Source organism: Nestor notabilis, unplaced genomic scaffold (genome assembly GCF_000696875.1).
Source record: "Nestor notabilis isolate BGI_N333 unplaced genomic scaffold, ASM69687v1 scaffold15959, whole genome shotgun sequence".
Classification (NCBI taxonomy): Eukaryota; Metazoa; Chordata; class Aves; order Psittaciformes; family Psittacidae; genus Nestor; species Nestor notabilis.
Window position 1 is genome coordinate 10,351 of NW_009943371.1, and position 16,538 is coordinate 26,888.

The window sequence follows — 16,538 nt, forward strand, 5'->3', positions numbered from 1 at the left end:
GGGGAGTAGTCCCTGCGCCTGTCCACATGTGTATCAGCTGCTGAGCTTCCTGCAGCTGCAGCCTGACAGCTTAAACCACCACCAGTTTCATCTTACCTTGTTAACACCCTTGACCATGAAAACAGGGGACATCCAGGCAGCTGTAGTGCCCTGTGTTCCGATGGAGACCCAAGGGAAAGGCAGGAAGGTGGCAGGTCAGCAACAGCCATCGCAAAGCTTTCTCTCCAGCAATGCAGGGGCTGTAGCTGCGTAGACAGGATTTGGAAACTCCTTTTGCCCAGGACATCCCCGACCTGCCTGGCTGAGGCAAACAGTGGTTGTGAACAAGACCGCGATTGTTCTGCTCTGAAAGTAAAACTGGGTTGTGCATGGCCACGTGTCCCTCGGCCACAAAATCACCGTGAGCGGCTGGGATGCAGCTCGAGGGGTAGAGCAGCATCCCCAGCCCTGCTCCGTGAGTGGCACCGCATGAGAGCCCTCAGCCTGGGGATGCCGAGAGCAGGGAGGTCCGAGCCACGGCAGGGGTTGACTCAGACCTTTGGCTTCGTTTCAGCTTGTTCGAGAGCGGCATTAACTGGGGCCGGGTGATCGCGCTGCTGGGCTTTGGCTACCGCATGGCCATCCACGTGTACCAGCACGGCAGGACCGGCTTCCTCCGCTGGATCGCCCAGTGCGTCATGGAGTTCATGCTCCGGAACCGCATCGCCCAGTGGATTGCCCAGCAGGGAGGATGGGTGAGGATGGGCCCGGCGGGATTCGGGATGAGGGCAACGAAAGGTGCAGCCTGGGGACTGTGGGGTGGCCCCAGTAGGTCTAACGTGCTCTGGTTATTCTCTGTTTCCCCTTAGGCGGCTGCACTCGATCTGGACAATGTTTACATGAAGTACATGCTGGTGGTGGTGGCCCTGGTCATGGTGGGACATTTAGTGGTACGACGCTTCTTCAAGCCCTAACCGAGGTGGTGGCAGAGGCTGGGGGTGTCCGGCCAAGCTCTCTCAAATCTCTGCTCTGTGTTGATGTTTCCCAAGAGAGGGGGGATTTGAGGAACCTCCAAGAGAGAGCAGCTTGGACCTGCGACCCACCACAGGGCCCAGGGTCTCTGCCATCCTTGCAAACACCACCAGGAGCTATGGAGAGAAGCGGAGGGAGGGAGGGAAGGTTCAACTCTGTTGTCTGTTTCGTGCCTCATGTAGCTGCTGTGGACAGAGCATCACTGCGGCGCTCTCAGCGTGTGGCAGTTAGGCAGAGCAGGCTCCTCTGGAGTCAGGAGTCTGGAGGAACAAATGTGTTGCGATGATGCCCATGCATGGGTCCCCATCTACTCCTTGGGATAGGCATGGAGCCCCCGGTTTGCTGATAGCTCTCCTCAAGCCCATGCCTTTGAGGAGGGATTGCAGCCTTGGGTGCTGCAGTTGCTGTCTGTAAGGCACCAGAGGCAAGGCAGTGTGAGCACATGTGGGGCTTGCTTTCATCTTCCCTGTGTTCCTGAGCCCAAGTATTTGAGCCTTCCCTTTCAACACACATCCCTCCTCCTCCTAAGGGATCACGCTGCCTGCCTGCTCCGACAACCCATGGCAACCTCTGGCAGTGCTGACAGGCAGGATTTCCCTGCCAGCACCCGACCCAGGAGACCTGCTGCTGTCCCACGGCTGATATGGGTGCTGGGTGCAGCCCTCCACGAGCTCAGAGCTGGGGAGCACCAGCAGGTTTCCAAACACTAAAGGCTGTGGGGTGGCTGGTGGTTGGTGTGGGCAGGCTGCCTGCCCTCCCTCCCATCCTGCTTCCACTCAGTAGCTTCAGATGCTGGCCAATGAGCAGCCCAACTGTGACCAGTTGGTCTCCCCTGTTCTCAATGGGAGCACTGAAGGTGCATCCCCCCCCCCACAGCAGCTCTTTACCTCCTGAGCTCAGCTGGGCAGGATGGTGCAGACATGCTCTGGTTAAGCCCAGGGCTGTGGTGCTTTATAGCTGCCTTTTCTGGGCACAGCATCTTTGAGAAGTGCCTTGACCTTGTTCCGTTCATGACTAATGGTTAAGCATGACTTTGGGGGGAGTGGGACAGAAGCAGGATCCACTCTCCCACCTCAAATCTTTCCGATTTTTGCAAAATAGGGAGGGTACCTCAGCATGGACCGTGTGGTTTAGCTCTGTTCTTTTTACTCCAGGTGACTCTAAGGCTTGAAACTGTGACTGGCCCCATCTGAGCCAAACTCACCCTATAGCAGCATCACCCATCTCCTAGAGCAGGTCAGCAGCTGGGGAGGGAGACAGAGGGACCTTGGAGGTAGGAGGTGAGCAGTGGTCCTATGCCTGGGCTCCTCTCCCAGTGCAGTCAGGGCCCCAGAGACTGGACACACTGGGAGAGCCCAAGGGGGTCAGATCTGGAGAGCAGCCCATCTGCCCACATAACAAAGGCATATACTAACCTGTTCCTAAACCCTCCAGCATTGCCTCTCCATGTCACCGCTTCCTACTTTAACCTTTAGGTAAGTTTTCCCTTCCATGCCTTGCTGCAGTTGAAGCTTGTTACTACACATCCTGTCCAAGCACAGACAGGACCCCTCGCATCCCTTCTTGCTGCTGCAGAGGCTTAGCAGGAGCAGCCATAACCTTAGAACACTTACACCCCTCGTGTTCCTGCCTCCCTTCACAGAACAGCAAACTTTTCAGCTTGTTTCTATATCAGGGTCTTTCTGTGCTTGTCATTTTGACCCTGCTTCTGCAGAATCCCTTTTCCCTGGGCTGTGCGTAATAGAAAGGCATTAAAATATTTGCTATAATATTCCTTTTCTATAGATCTCTGTTTCGGTTGATTTGTTTCACCTGTGCCGAGTAGCACAGGTCTCCAGAGGACAGTCCATGCTCACGTTCTGTGGCTGTGCTGGCTCCCTTGGAGCAGCCGAGTGCCCCCACTGTCCCCTTTGCAATTATCCACACCCCCCCCTTCATTCACCACCGCACTCCCTGTTCACCCACCTTGAGGTTTCCTCAACCCTCTTCTTTGGTATGAGCCAGTGTAACCAACTTCTCTCGGCTCCAGCTTCCATCCCCGCTCCTTACCTTCTTCTCTGGGGGAAAACACCACCAGGTGGAGCCTTTTTACCACGAAGCGTTAATTGTTCTTCATCAGCCCCGTTATTGCCGTGTCCTGGCCTCTAGGCTAGTTCTCTGGTTCGTTGCGTCTCCGGCAGGACGTTTTCAGAGGATAGAAAACAATCCATCCATCAGTTTTCATTCACTGCTTCACCGCCGCGCTCCCAGAGCTCGAGCAGAGGAGAGAACTTGTGCGTGCACAGAAAGCCGTGCTGCTGCTCATTTATTCTCATCTTCCAGATCAGAGCGTTTCACCTTGCAAGCCCGACTCAGCCGTGAGACCAGCAGGCTTTAAAGAACGTTCTTTAGCTTTATAGTAGATGATGGAGCCTTAGTAAAGTCTGTGGTACCAGGACAGAGAATAGAACTTTTAAAATAGGTGCTGTAGCAAAGGGAAGTTTCCATTTTACCTGTTTTCTCAGGGGATTTGCAGGGAGGAGTGTCTCAGGATCTCAGTGTATTGCCTCCCTCTGCTCTCACCTCCTGGCACTGCTTACAGCAGGGTGGGCTTGCTGGGATCAAAGCAGATCAAGATGAGAGGCCTGGCCCTCCCCAGGAGCCGATGCTCCAGAGCCACAGCAGGCATCTACCTCGAAGCCCCACTCAGCAGCGCTTGGCAGGGGCCTGGACCAGGTACCACCGTGTCTGTATGCAGAAGGCTGCTGCTGTGGGACTGGCAGTGGCAGGAGCAGTGCTTCTTTATCTAGAAGCAAGAGCTCTAGATAAGACTGTGTTCTTAGGATAACCCCAGACTCCCCTTGCAGGGCTGAATCAGCCACTTTATTCTGCAGGGATAAAGCCCTGATTGACTACAATATTTTTAACCAGTATGAACTTCATTTAACTCAGCCACATGTTGTGTGGGATGCAGGGACAGCACCCTCCAGCCTAGTGACTGCCCCGGGGCTTTGGCTTTTCCCCTGGTGAGCAGGGGAAACGGGGCGGGGAAGCCCTCCATAGGAAAACCAAGGCAGAAGGTGAGGAGGAGGCTCTTCACGGCTGTTTATCAGGAGGTGATTGCTCAGCAAATCATTTGGTTTCATACAGCCCCTTCCCCAGCTCCTTTCTCCATCTCTCCCGGAAGCCCCAGGTCTCTCCCAGCGCTGGAGGAAGGGGATGGGGTGTATGATGGAGCAATAGAGCTTTGCACTGACTCTGGAGGGGAAGGACTGGAAAACACCTTTTCTTCCCAGGGGGAGGACAGGAAGAGCACAGGTTGTCCCAGTAGCAGCAGAGAGATGGGGAACACTTGGTCTGCAGGCCAGCCTTTCCCCAGTGCAGGTCACCTTTAAATGGCAGGCAAAGAGGAACATGGTGGGTTGCTAGATAAAACCGTTTCTTTCACAAATATTCTGTTTTAAATGATGTAATATATATATATGTGAAAATAAAAATGGTACATGCAGTGCAAACCTGGCTGTGTTGAGGGCTTTCTTCCAGAGGCTCTGCTCCTTTGCAGGGTGCTCTGGGGTGCATTATAGATCCCTCTGTGCAAGTCTGCACAAGCTACTGGGTCTCAGTTGCCCATTAGCTCAGGGATACCTGGCCTTCTTACACTTTTTCTAGCCTTAAGAGCTAGACAGGGAGAGAAATCTGCTGCTGAAGCTTGTTTTGCCATCCCTGAGAAACGGGATGCTTTCGAGCAGCTGCTGTGGAGACAAAGAAGAGACTCTGTAGTAATCTGTGGTCTGATCAGCTGCTCAACCTGCCAGGAGTTAAGGATCTGATCTGTGATGTGTCCACACTTCCCTAACAGGAAACAATGAGGATAGGAAATTGCAAAGGAAAAGTCCATTACAGGAGTACAAGAGGACTCTCAGCTGCCATAAAACACTCCAGCAAATGAAAGGGAAGGTCATGTTCTTATCAGAAAAGCCCAACACGTACAAGACCTGGAGGTGCTCCCTTTGTCCTGTGCTGGGGTGACAGCTATACCTCCTGCTAGCTGACAGCACCGCGTGCGGAGAACTTGCATTGCCAAGTCAATTAGGGGGGAACCTGGAGCTCCTGCAGCAGTCACTGTCCCAAACCCAGCCCAGATCCTCCTCAGGCTGTGCCACCTCCAGCCACCCCCTTGTCACATACCGAGACAGGGCATGAGCTTGCACCGCGCTGCCCTCCCCTCCTGCGCTGCCCCCCTTTGCTCAGGGACAACCCTCGCTGCTCACCTGATGTCTCATCCCCTGTAGGACCAGTCTGGACACCAGCTCTGCTCCTACCAGCACCGCAGAAGCTGCTGCAGTGCTGGGAGGGGTCAGGATGCTTTAACACCACGGGTGGGCTGTGCCCTGTTAATGAACACGCTCCCCATAATGAGCACTGGCACAGCACCTCTGCTGCTGCCTCCCTACTTCCAGCCTGGCTGCTGGGATGGTAGGACCAGAAAGTGCCAGGGGGGCTTGAACCCAGCCCTGGGGAATGTGTTTGGGAGTGTTTGCTGGAGAAGGCGAGGGGCTGAAGGCTCTGGTTGTAAGTTGGGGCAGAAAGAGGGGCTCAGGCTTTCCACACGATCAGCCAGTAGCAGATTAAGCCTTGGAATCTACATCAATATTTACCCTCCAGCTCTGGTCTCTATAAACAGCCACATGTCACAGCTGCCACTTGGTACTTGGGGTCACTGCAGTGGGATTCCAGCAAGGCGAGAGTGAAGCTCTGCACTCAGCCATGAGCAGCTGAGGCTCTGTCCCTGCCTCCCTGTGCAAGGAGAGGTTAAACTTTAACACAAGACAAACGTCCCCAATGACGGCGCCGGCTGCTCCTGAAATCCACTTTGTGTCCTGCCCCAAAACCACATCAAGCTCCTAATTAAATTACCAAAAAAAAAGAAAATTAAGGCCACAATATTATTGAAGTATTTGCCTTTGGCCATTCAAATAGAATCGACCCTAAACCAGAACCCAAGTTGTGGTAGCAATCTAGATCTAGACCTGGTATTTGAGACAAGGACCTCTAAAACTGGGTCAGACTTGGAAGCACCCTGAGTTTTGTGGAAATAAATGTTGATTTCCAGGGTGTGAAATGAGAGTGGGCAGGAAGGGGCTGGGAAATCCCATTTGTGTTCATCACCTTCATTCTTAAAACAAAACCCATCTGCTCCCGGGCACGTTCCCTTGACTCAGCATGTGCTGGACCATCCTCAGCCTCTGGCTGGGATTCAGGGACACGCTCCTCCCAAGGGCTGTTCACATCCATTCATCTCACGCAGCATTTCTACCACTGATACCTGGGATTGCACATGGGACCCGGCTGCACCGACACAATGAATTGAAGGAAACAGACTTTGCTCTCCAAGCCAAAAGGGGAACATGTGCAGCAGTAAAAACCCAACATTGACATGACCTGGCACCAGCAGCAGGGCCTCTGGCAGTGCTGTGAGAGCAGCTCACAGCAAACACTTCACCAGTGTTCCTTTCCACCCTGGGAATCGGCAGCCAGAGATACTGAGTCTTCTCCAGTTCATTCCTTATTCCCAGCTCTCCCCGTCTTCCCCTGAACAATCTCCTTGAGCCACAGTGGTCTGGGCAAATTCAAGAGAAAACAACCCCGAAAGTATGTCTATCCATTCAACCATGGGGTGAGATGAGCTTGTTCCAGCACACACGACTGTTCTGGCAGGGCTCTGCTCTGCTTCCCTGCTCATACAGCTTTCTGGATCAAAGCTGGAGCCAGTCCAGATATCAAGAGCTCTGGCAGAGCAATTTCATGTCCGCACTTACAGCGTTTAGACATCCCCTTATCCTCAGATGGCTGTGGGGAATACTGCAGTAACTCAATGCCCTTGGCTGGAGCTCTCTTCTAAAGGAGGAACTTCTATTAAAGTTAGAAGACCTGATTCAGCACAAAGCAAGTGATAAATCCAGTTTTTCACTTACCCCAGCCCGTGAAGGAGGCCCAACCATAACTCTGTCTTTATACAAGTCGTATTTCTAACTCAGAGCTCCCTCACATTTGAATGAACCATGTCTCTGCCCATCAGCTCGGTCACCAGCACAGCCAAGGGAAGTGCCCTGGCATTTACCATGTGCTGATTGTGCTCGCCTGTGGGATTTACACCCTCATTTGGGTGGGCTCGTTCTACTTTTACTCTGAAAACTGAAACTGGATGAGGTCTACATGGCTCAGGTGACACCTCTTTGAGAGCAGCACAAGATGTTTCACAACCCTCTTCTCCTTGTGGTCCTGCAAAAAGCTGAACAATGACAATGCAGGAGATGACCACGGCTCAGCCGCGTTGCCTTAAAACCAGAGCAACCCAGCCACCAAGGCACCAAGCAGCAGGGCTTTGCCAAGGCAGCAGCAGGGCAACTTGCTAAGAAATGAGTCAGTTTTAGCAGCTGGCACATGTGAGGGAAAGACAGACCCACAAACACAGCAAAATTCTGGCACTCTACGGCTTGTTCCGACTTCAGAGCAATTCATAAATGCTCACTTTATCCGCAAGAGGTGTTGTTCCTGCTGCATCCCCATCTCTGCAGATGTTGCTAGGGAAGGATGCAGCCAAGCATCATCCCTGGCAGAACCATGGCGCTCCATCCATTCTGGACCATGAAGCTGGCAGCTTCTGTGTGGCTGGATGGAGAACACACTCCTGCAGAAGCCTTTGCTGTGGCAGGGTTGTGTGACCACCAATGCCAAGGGCACTGCAAGAAGCACATTCACTTTACTCACACGTTTCTACATCTGGGAAAAATACAGCAAAAGGACAGGCTCATAATGACTCACTAACAAACAGCAAACTGAGGCCCTAAATAAGAATAACACCAAGGTTAGAGCTGTTAACTCAAGGAAAAGGTGCACACTTCAGAACAAATAAATGAAAATACCCACATTTGTCACATCTTCCGACTGTTGTGGTTTCTCTTCCTTTAATAAAACCTTGGCTCTCTGCAGAATCTTTACCTTGGCTTGGAACTCCCTCCAGTCCCTGTGTTCTTTCACCTTTTCACTTTCTATTTCTGTTAAGACTGAAGAAACACACAAGAAAAACATGGTTTTTCTCTTAACAAAACCTACTCAGAGCATTGTCTTGATGCACTTTGACAGACTCAAAATTCTCAGCAAAAATATTTAGACCAAAAAGAATCAGTCACTGAAGTTTTCCCTCCTGGTAAAAAGGACATTTCCATTAAAAGAACAACAAACATCCTTTGATGTAAGTTTCTCGGCCAATCTGATCTTGAGCTCAACTGTACAGGCAGGTTTAGAGGTAATGGTGCTGCCCAGGTCTCGTGGAAGCCTTGAGTTAATAAATTAGGGTGGAAATCTCCTTCCAGTGAAAATCCAAGACGTTGGTCCCTTTCTTCTTCATCATCACCATCAACAAAACCCTACAGGCTGACTAATGCCTTCCCTAATTCCTGGACAAAGCTTGTTTCCAGTTTTTATGCTTCCTGAACCCTGGGCAAGCCGAGGGCTTGATAGATCCTCAAGGCTGGAAGAGCCCTTGGGAAAGACCCTGATGTCCTCTGGCTGCCAGCATTAGCAGGAGGGAAGGGACAGAGGAAAATCCCTCAGGATGCCAGAAGAGTTACACTCCCTGGTCTAATGGAGTTCACCATTCACTGCCTGTTGCTGGCGCTTGTCTTCACTTTCCCAGTTCACTCTGAACCACTGAGGTGGGGAAATATCCAAGAGCTTTCATATAGTTACAGCAGAAACCAGAGTTAAGGGTCCCAGGGTTACCTGCTGCTCCTCTAAGCCCTCATGGAGGTGAGTGCTGCCCCTCAGTTAATGGTTTTCCTCTGGAAGTACCAGCAGGAAAACCCTCTCTCCCCAGTTTCTTCATAACTGGTGAATGCCGGGATGTTACTACAAAGGCTGGAAGTCTGCACCAGGGTAATTTAGGGCACATCAGCACATGAAAGTGAACTTGATTTAAGTGAGAGCATCACTTGAAACTGCAATAGCTTTTCTCAATTAACTCTGCGTGTAGGAAAGACCTTGAAATGCATTTTAAACTGCTATATTAAGGCATTTTAAAGTCCTTTGTGAACACTATTATTCTGGCTCACTTTAAACCTGATACCCCAGTCTGACATTAATACAAGGGTTATGATCATGCAAGTGCATAACTGAGCAGCTGAGTTGTGATAACACTTAACCCACTGCAATACAACACCCTGGCAGTGGTTTTGTGGCATTTTTGCAGCTTTCTTTTCCTGAAGCAAGAGCTGAATCATCTGGGATGAAGCTGCATCCCTCTGGAATCCCCAGGTCCCATCCTGTCAATGCCAAGAGCCCAGCACTGTGCCGTGCACTGGGCAGTATGAGGGGATGACACGGCCCAGCATGGGCAAGGGCAGCAGTTACGTGCTGTGGCTGATGTGCCCGCCATGGGCAGGTCAACATGAGCTCTACCAAGTCCTCCAGCAAAGCAGGAATTACTGGTCACGGGAGCTGAAGGCCAAGTATGTAATGTCACATTAGTGCTGGGCTGGGTCTGTGTGTGTGGTTAATTAAAGCGGCTCAGCTAGAGAGTGGTAATTCGTTAAGCTGCACAACTTAATTGCTTGCAATCATCTGCCTATCCCCACACTCAGATACTCCTAAAATGAAAGGAGGCGTTGAGCTGTGACCGTTAAAATTCATTCTTTTGGCTACTGAGGTGCAACTTCTGCGCGCCGATAAGGCCAAGCCATTCCCTGGCGGTTATCACACACAGGCAGCTCTGCACACCAGCCCTGCTGACAAACAAGCCACGCTGGGGGGAGACCCCGGCTCCCAAGGGCGTTCTGTCTGACCTTACTGGCTGGCCCGCCCCCCCCCCCCCCCCCCCCCCCAGCCACAAACACATCCCTTGGGATGCAGAGACCCAGCTCCAGTGGGAGCAGCGTGCGCCCGGGTCCTCCTTGTGGTGCAGGGGAATCAAAGGCTGAGCCCAAACAAATTAAGGAGCCTTTTCTGCTGTTCATCTCACAGCAGAGCTTGTTCCTGGGATTCACTGTTATCACACAGGATGGACACCAGTGCCCCGCACATCCAGACACCGCAGCGTGCTGCCCACAACGCTCCGGAACGCACCAAAACCTGGGCTTTAATCCCCCAAAAGATCTGGGTTTGAATTCCCTCTAGTGGAGACGGGTGGAAATTGAAGCTTCAAGGTCCCGCTCACCAAGCGATCCACATCCAAACCATGCGGGGCTCTGAGCTCTTGTGCAATAACTGTGTAGGGGAAAACCAATTGACCAGCTGGAAACTCCTGCATCATGTCACATTTATTTCAAAGTAACTGAAAACTTTAAAAGAGAGGCCTTGATTCATTAGAAATAAACCAGGCTTTTCATAGTCAAAAACTTAGATGCTTTCCTCTGCAGGTCTGTGCTGCTCAGGAGACAGGGATTGCCATGAAGGTTCCTCCCCAGCCAGCGCCAGTCCATTGGGCAGCTCGGTGAGCAGGATCCTGCTCCTGTTCCTACTCCCGTTCCCGTTCCCATTCCCAGCACTGGCAGCCAAACCCGGACGCCGTTACAGCTGGTGTAAATCAGAGCAGCTCTGCTGGCTGCCAAGGAGCTCTGCAGATTGATGCCAGGAGCTGACCCAGCACCTCTATTTTCAAAACTAGGGCAGATTGAAATATGCTGGGTTTCAATAATGTATTCAGGTTAACAGGGCTTTTAGATTTGGGCAATTAATCTTGCATAGGCTGAGACCTCTTGGGACAACGTGCAAAGGTTGCTAAGACAAGGAAAACAAACACAGTTGCGTAACTTGGTCCTCCCATGTCTTTTCCATCATGAAAACACAGTGCAGTGATGCACTGGATCTGAAGCCCAGCAGTGGTGTTAGTTTAATAACCAGAAGCACACCAAGACTTAGTTTAGAAATGATTTTACTGAGAGGTAGTATCACCACATCTTGTGTTATTGTGAAATGATTCAAACCAGAAGTATTGAGACACGACTCTGATAACAGAGGAAAACCAGGGCTGTGCTAGAGGAAATCTTCCTGGTTCCCCACAGCATGTGCTCATGGGCAGAACATGCCTGGCCATGGGCACTGGTGTGTCTCTCTGTGCACATGCTCGTACTGGATTTAAACTCACCCTGGGTCCCAGCACTGATCCCTGCTTGGTGCTGCCAAAGCCTCTTCCCAATCCTGATCCTCATCTTTCCACACTCCCTCTCACTGTCCCTCTCAGCCCAGTAGCTCCACTACTGCGTGTTCAACTTCAGCTTTACTAAGACACCCCATAGCAGATGCCATTTGGACCTCCAGGCAGGGAGCTGTACTGCATCTCCTCACCTGGGAAGCAGAAGTCTGACCAGGCGATGGCACCCAGCCTGCTGTGATCCACTTAGGGCAAATCTCCTGCCCGTCATCCCATTTTAACATGCACCTTCATGTTTTCACTTACCCCTTTTCTCCCTTGAGTAGGACTGACACATGACTTTTAGGCCTGTAACTGTCCCTCTATTTTCTTCCTCTTTACATTTGCCATTCCCCAGTCATGCAGCATCATCCCCAGTCTCACAGTTCTACTGAGAACTTCTTCCAGCATATTCAACTCTAAAATAACCTGGGAATACAGCTGCTATATGCCAAGAAAACCAGTAATCATGGCTTTGTGCTCAAGAAATACAACCACCTAAAAGCTGTTGACCTGCTCTCTTGCTGACTGAGCTCCCCAAGCCTGGTAAAGGCAGCACTGTGCAGGTAGCTGCATGGTGACCACTGCAGCGGGGAAGGGACTGACAGCAATGGAAAGATTCAGTCACACAGAGCAGCTGCATCGTTGCATGGCAGAAGTTTCCATCACAAACAGCAGCAGGCTCTAAGAATATGCAGGTGGCTGCTACGTGATCCATGTGCTGCTCTTCCAAAGGGGCAGTTACACAGCACAAGCTCACCTCTGCAGTAGCAGTGGGTTGATTTGTGCCACCTGAAAACCTGTCCCTTCACACCAGTTTTTGCTTTATTTCTTCCCCCACAAAAAAAATCATTTCCTTCTGAGCCCAATAAACCAAAAGGTCTCATTGGTTCTGTTATAACAGTAATACTGCATTCTGCTAGGAACCAGCAATTCTGCCTCTGGCCGTGAAATTCAGGTAATGACCCATAACTGAAGTAAATGAGTGTTTCGTTTCCCATCCCTTGCAGAGAGCTTACTAATGGAAATTGATTTCTAGCTTTTTTCTTTTTCATTTAACACGCTTGTGTAATGTCTTTATTTTGGATTCGAGTAGTTCCCAGTGAATTTTAGCCAAAAGGCTGGTGTATGGGCAAAACCTGACCGCATCTGGTTAATCAGTGTTGTGCACCAGCATGGCAGGGACATCCTCCATAGACACACTCTGGGCTGGATCCTCAGGTGGGACCAGCAGAGCTCACATCCATGGGACACACACAGACGTCCTGATCCTTATGCACAATTATACCATTGCTACTTTCATGTGTAGGTGACACACTTGCTGCATGCCCAGGCATCTACAAGGCTGCTCCTCTGTCCCTGCAGCCAAGCCACGAGCCCCACACGTCCCATCCCGGTGGTGTCTGGGTGCAGAAGGTCCTGCCCCCCCACAGCTACTCAACCACCCCCAGATCCACGTTAATTCTTGCCGAATTGGGCTCTCTGGTGTAATCTGATAGAGCCACGCACACACACACACACAAACACACCCTTTTCCTGCTATTTGGCTAAAACTCAGCCACAGTTTCTTCACCGGGCATCAGCGGCAGCCACCGGCCTTGGATGTGCAACCTCTGTCTCTGCAAGCGGAAGAAAGGCACGGTAAGGGTTTTACAGCTCCCACCCTGTTAGGTTCCAGCAGCTGGGAGGCAAAATGAGGGTTTATAAGAGCGTGGTGTTATTTTCAACCCTTCTGCAGACTCTCGGGTCAGTTTGGCAACTGCAAAGGAGTTGGGAGGAGGGAAACATCTACTTTCCCATTTTACTTTTCTGAAGTACTATAGAGGAACCAGAACTCAGCTGGAGCTGTTTTACAGTTTAAAAGCAGGACTAACAGCTATTATTTTTCTCAGTGTTGGGTTGATTTTCTGGTTCTGTTGACATTTTAATAGCACTATAAATTGTCTGGTAAAGGAATTTTTAGTTAGAGATGGTGGCTGGGGTATTTGTTCCTTACTGATGTGTAAATTGGCTTGTACTGCTGTTGTGTGTTTCTAAAGATGGATGCTTTGTAGCATGATCATAATAGTAATTAGCATGGGATACAGCAAAGTGTTAATTGTGAATTAAAGCACCAGAGATGCTTATGCAGGTCAGCCCTCTCTTGATGCTCCCCATCTCTCTGACCAGCGCCAGGGACACTTCCCTGGGCAAAGGGATTTTCTGTGCCTGCTCCTCTCTTCTTGCACTGCTAAACCCAGCCTTTCCCTTTGCTCAGGTGGATTTTGCACTTCTGCTGATAGCACAAAACTGCTGGACCCCTGGTGAATCTGTGTGTTATCCCCCATGAATGCTAATTTGGGTTTAATTCTGTAATGGATCAAAAGGGAAGGTGACTATAGAGACCAGATGGAGGAGAACAGAAGACTGGCAGGTTCGGAGTCCTGCAGAGAATAATGGCAGGGGAAGATACGGGACAGAAAATGACACGCTTATCACAGCTGCCTTGTGTGGGAGCATAATGTAATATTGAAGTAAATGTTCCTTCCTTTTATGCAACAGGAAAACCATGAGCAAATTAAGAAACTACTTTTGTGCCTCAGCTTACCTGCTTTAGAGGCAAAACTCCCTCTCTGCCTGCCAGGGCTGCAGGGAGGAGTAAGCAAGGTCCACTGAGCTGTAAGGATGTTGGCTTGTTATAGGCTTTACATTTAAAGTATAAATCCATGGTGAAAATGAGACGAAGTCAGAAGGGATGGGGTTTTCTGTGCATGATCTGCCTGGGATTTCACATTCAGTATAGATGCAGCTCTGCTGAGATGAGGAGCCTCCACGAGCACACATGAAAGTTTGTGTGCTGACTGTCTTAGGAGGAATGATGGAAGTATCTGCAGCCTTGTCTTCTAAGAATATAACCACCATAGCTGCATAGCTGAACCCTGCCACACGGATACTGCCCTGAAATAGCAGGGAGGAGCCGCTTTGCTGGGTAGATCAAGGGGGAAAATGTAACCATGCAGAAATAATTACCCTGTTTGAGAGATGAGGAGATGAGGGCAGCCAGCAGCAGAGCTGAATGCAATATTCAATACATACCTTCTGCCTCAGAGACTGAAGTGGGATATGGACAATTAGAGAAAAAGCTGGAAAGACCAAAGTAGGGAAAAATATCCTTTTAAAGGGATAATCAATGATTGTTTTTAACTTACAGCAGGCAAAAGGCTACTTCAAGCCACCAAGGAAGGATGTGGGCTTATACTGTTGGGTTTACTGTCCTGCCTCATGTGGGAGGTTTCCTTGGCTGGTTCATGAATCGAAAAGAAATACCAGTTTGGTACGAGAAACTGAAAAAACCTTCCTGGTGTCCCTCCCAGAAAATATTCCCTGTTGCTTGGACCGTCCTATACACCGGCATGGGGTAAGTTCTGTGATCTGCTCCCTCTCCCACCCTGCTCTTGGTTACACACAGAGGAGCTGGCATCTCAAACCAGTTCATTTGCCTTTGGGATATCCCTGGCACCCAAATCGGGTGGGCACCTCAGGTATGCTTACTGCAAGCAGCCAAAGTGTGGCCTGAGCCAGATTCTGGGCTGGGTACCACAGGCAATGCTTTTGTGCAGGGACACAGCCTATGCTCGGCTTTATAAGCAGCTACTTAAAGACAGCGCTTCCCTGGGGAAGGTGTAAGAGCCAGGCAATGGCCACATGTGAACACAGCTGTCCTGCACATCCCTGCTGCCAACCACCCTCATGTGAAAACACGTGGTCACTATTAGGGATTTCCTCACTGTAAACCACTAACGTGCTCCCCTATTCACAGCTACGCCTCCTACCTCATATGGAATGACCTAGGTGGCTGCAGCAGCAAAGCTGTCGTCCCACTTGGCCTCTACGGTGCTCAGCTGGCCTTGAACTGGGCTTGGCCTCCCTTCTTCTTCGGGGCACGTAATCTGAAGATGGTAATGTATGGGTCACCCATTGGAGGCTTGTCTGCTGGGGTCCCTGCCACAGGGCTGCGGGTTGTGGGAGGCTTTTCTAACCAGTTGTAAAGAGAACTGCAAGAGCTTTTGCTCAGATGCGGTTCACGCTGCACGTGGTTTTAGACAATGGTATCAGCCCCTTCCACCTCTTGCCCTGCTCGTGCAGATAGCCCACCCAGCCAGGCACAAGGAGCAGTCAGCAGCCCCCAGTTAAGGATTCAGGGTGAGAGATAAGTCCTGCATGGAGTCCCACCCTGCGCCAGCATCCCTGGGGTGTATTAGCAGTGAGCAGCTTATCGAGCAAACACAATGCTCTGTGCACTGCACAGTCTACAGCAGAATGTGCATGAAGGTGAGGCACAGCTATACACAAAAAGCACTTACCTCAGGTGCCAAGGCCCAGAGGTGAGGGGCACAGCACAGGGTTTATGTTTCCACCTGAATTTTGTCACTCTGTGGATGAAAGGTACATTGGAAAGTTTCTTCAGTGATAACAGCCATTGGTATTAACATAAATAAGGATGTTTCTAATCTGTCTGTGTGAGCATTATCAGCAGGAGGGGCACTGATTGTCATTAACAGTCTGTTAGTCCACAGAACTTGATAATGAACACAAAAAATTACCATCATCTTGGCTCCTGGTGTGACACGTTCCCAATCTCACTGGTTAGGGTTCAGAGCCAAGGGTTTGGGGTTTAGGATTGCTCTGGGTGACTTCTCACTGCCAAACCTCCCCCATTCCCATTCCATGTCCCCACCTCTAGCAGGATGGTGTGTAGTGGTGCTGGGGAAGGCTGTGCATTGTCCAGGGCAAGCACCAGCATCATGCTCATCTCCCTGCTCCAGGCGCTGATCGACATCCTCTGCTTGGACGCGCTGGCCATAGGCACCATGTGCTCCTGGTACCGCATCAACAAGGTGGCGGCGCTGCTGCTGGTGCCGTACCTGGGCTGGCTGGCCATGGCCACCTGCCTCACCATCCGCATCTGGAAGGACAACCCCGAGCAGAAAGCAGGGAAGAGCGAATAAGAGCGGGGCAGAAACAAAGGCATTCGGGGGAACTACACTAATGCTGATGTGAACCAAGATCTAATCATTGTGGGGGTTTATTCTGGGACGGGCATCAGAACATGCCTCCTCCTCCTCCTCCCACCTTCACTGTGGCTGTGTAAAAGAAGGGTCTGCACCATGCACCCATGTGCTTATTTAAAGTAATTGTGCATCCTTAGCCTGGGAACAGCACTGCCGAGGTCTGGGTGACCTTAACGCTATCAGGTCAGATTCCATTAGCTAAATTAGGATCTCACGATACCAGCATAACCCAGGGCAGCACCTGGATACCCCTCAAAACTCCCAGAGAGCAGAACTTGTTCACACACGTGGTAAATCCCATCTCCTCT

General features: G+C 50.7%; 2 protein-coding genes across 2 annotated transcripts in view; both read left to right on the forward strand.

The window, feature by feature from the left end:
* BAK1 (BCL2-antagonist/killer 1) overlaps positions 1–953 on the forward strand; it is a 7,676-nt gene extending 6,723 nt beyond the window's left edge. Inside the window, exons 4-5 of the mRNA XM_010021892.1 lie at positions 554–734; positions 849–953. Of these exons, the coding sequence (XP_010020194.1) occupies positions 554–734; positions 849–953 (286 nt within the window). The remainder of the gene's footprint in view (positions 1–553; positions 735–848) is intronic.
* Positions 954–14,376: 13,423 nt separating this feature from the next.
* Positions 14,377–16,191, forward strand: TSPO2 (translocator protein 2). The gene is made up of 3 exons (XM_010021894.1): positions 14,377–14,576; positions 14,979–15,117; positions 15,985–16,191. Exons 1-3 carry the CDS (start codon positions 14,404–14,406, stop codon positions 16,165–16,167), a joined length of 495 nt encoding a protein of 164 aa, XP_010020196.1. The 5' UTR covers positions 14,377–14,403; the 3' UTR covers positions 16,168–16,191.
* The last annotated feature ends 347 nt before the right edge of the window (positions 16,192–16,538 follow it).

Coding starts and splice junctions, on each gene's coding strand:
- TSPO2 (XM_010021894.1), top strand. CDS start 14,404: ATGTGGGCTTATACTGTTGGGTTTACTGTCCTGCCTCATGTGGGAGGT. Junction 14,577..14,978: donor GTCCTATACACCGGCATGGG/GTAAGTTCTGTG, acceptor CCCTATTCACAG/CTACGCCTCCTACCTCATAT. Junction 15,118..15,984: donor GGGCACGTAATCTGAAGATG/GTAATGTATGGG, acceptor TCCCTGCTCCAG/GCGCTGATCGACATCCTCTG.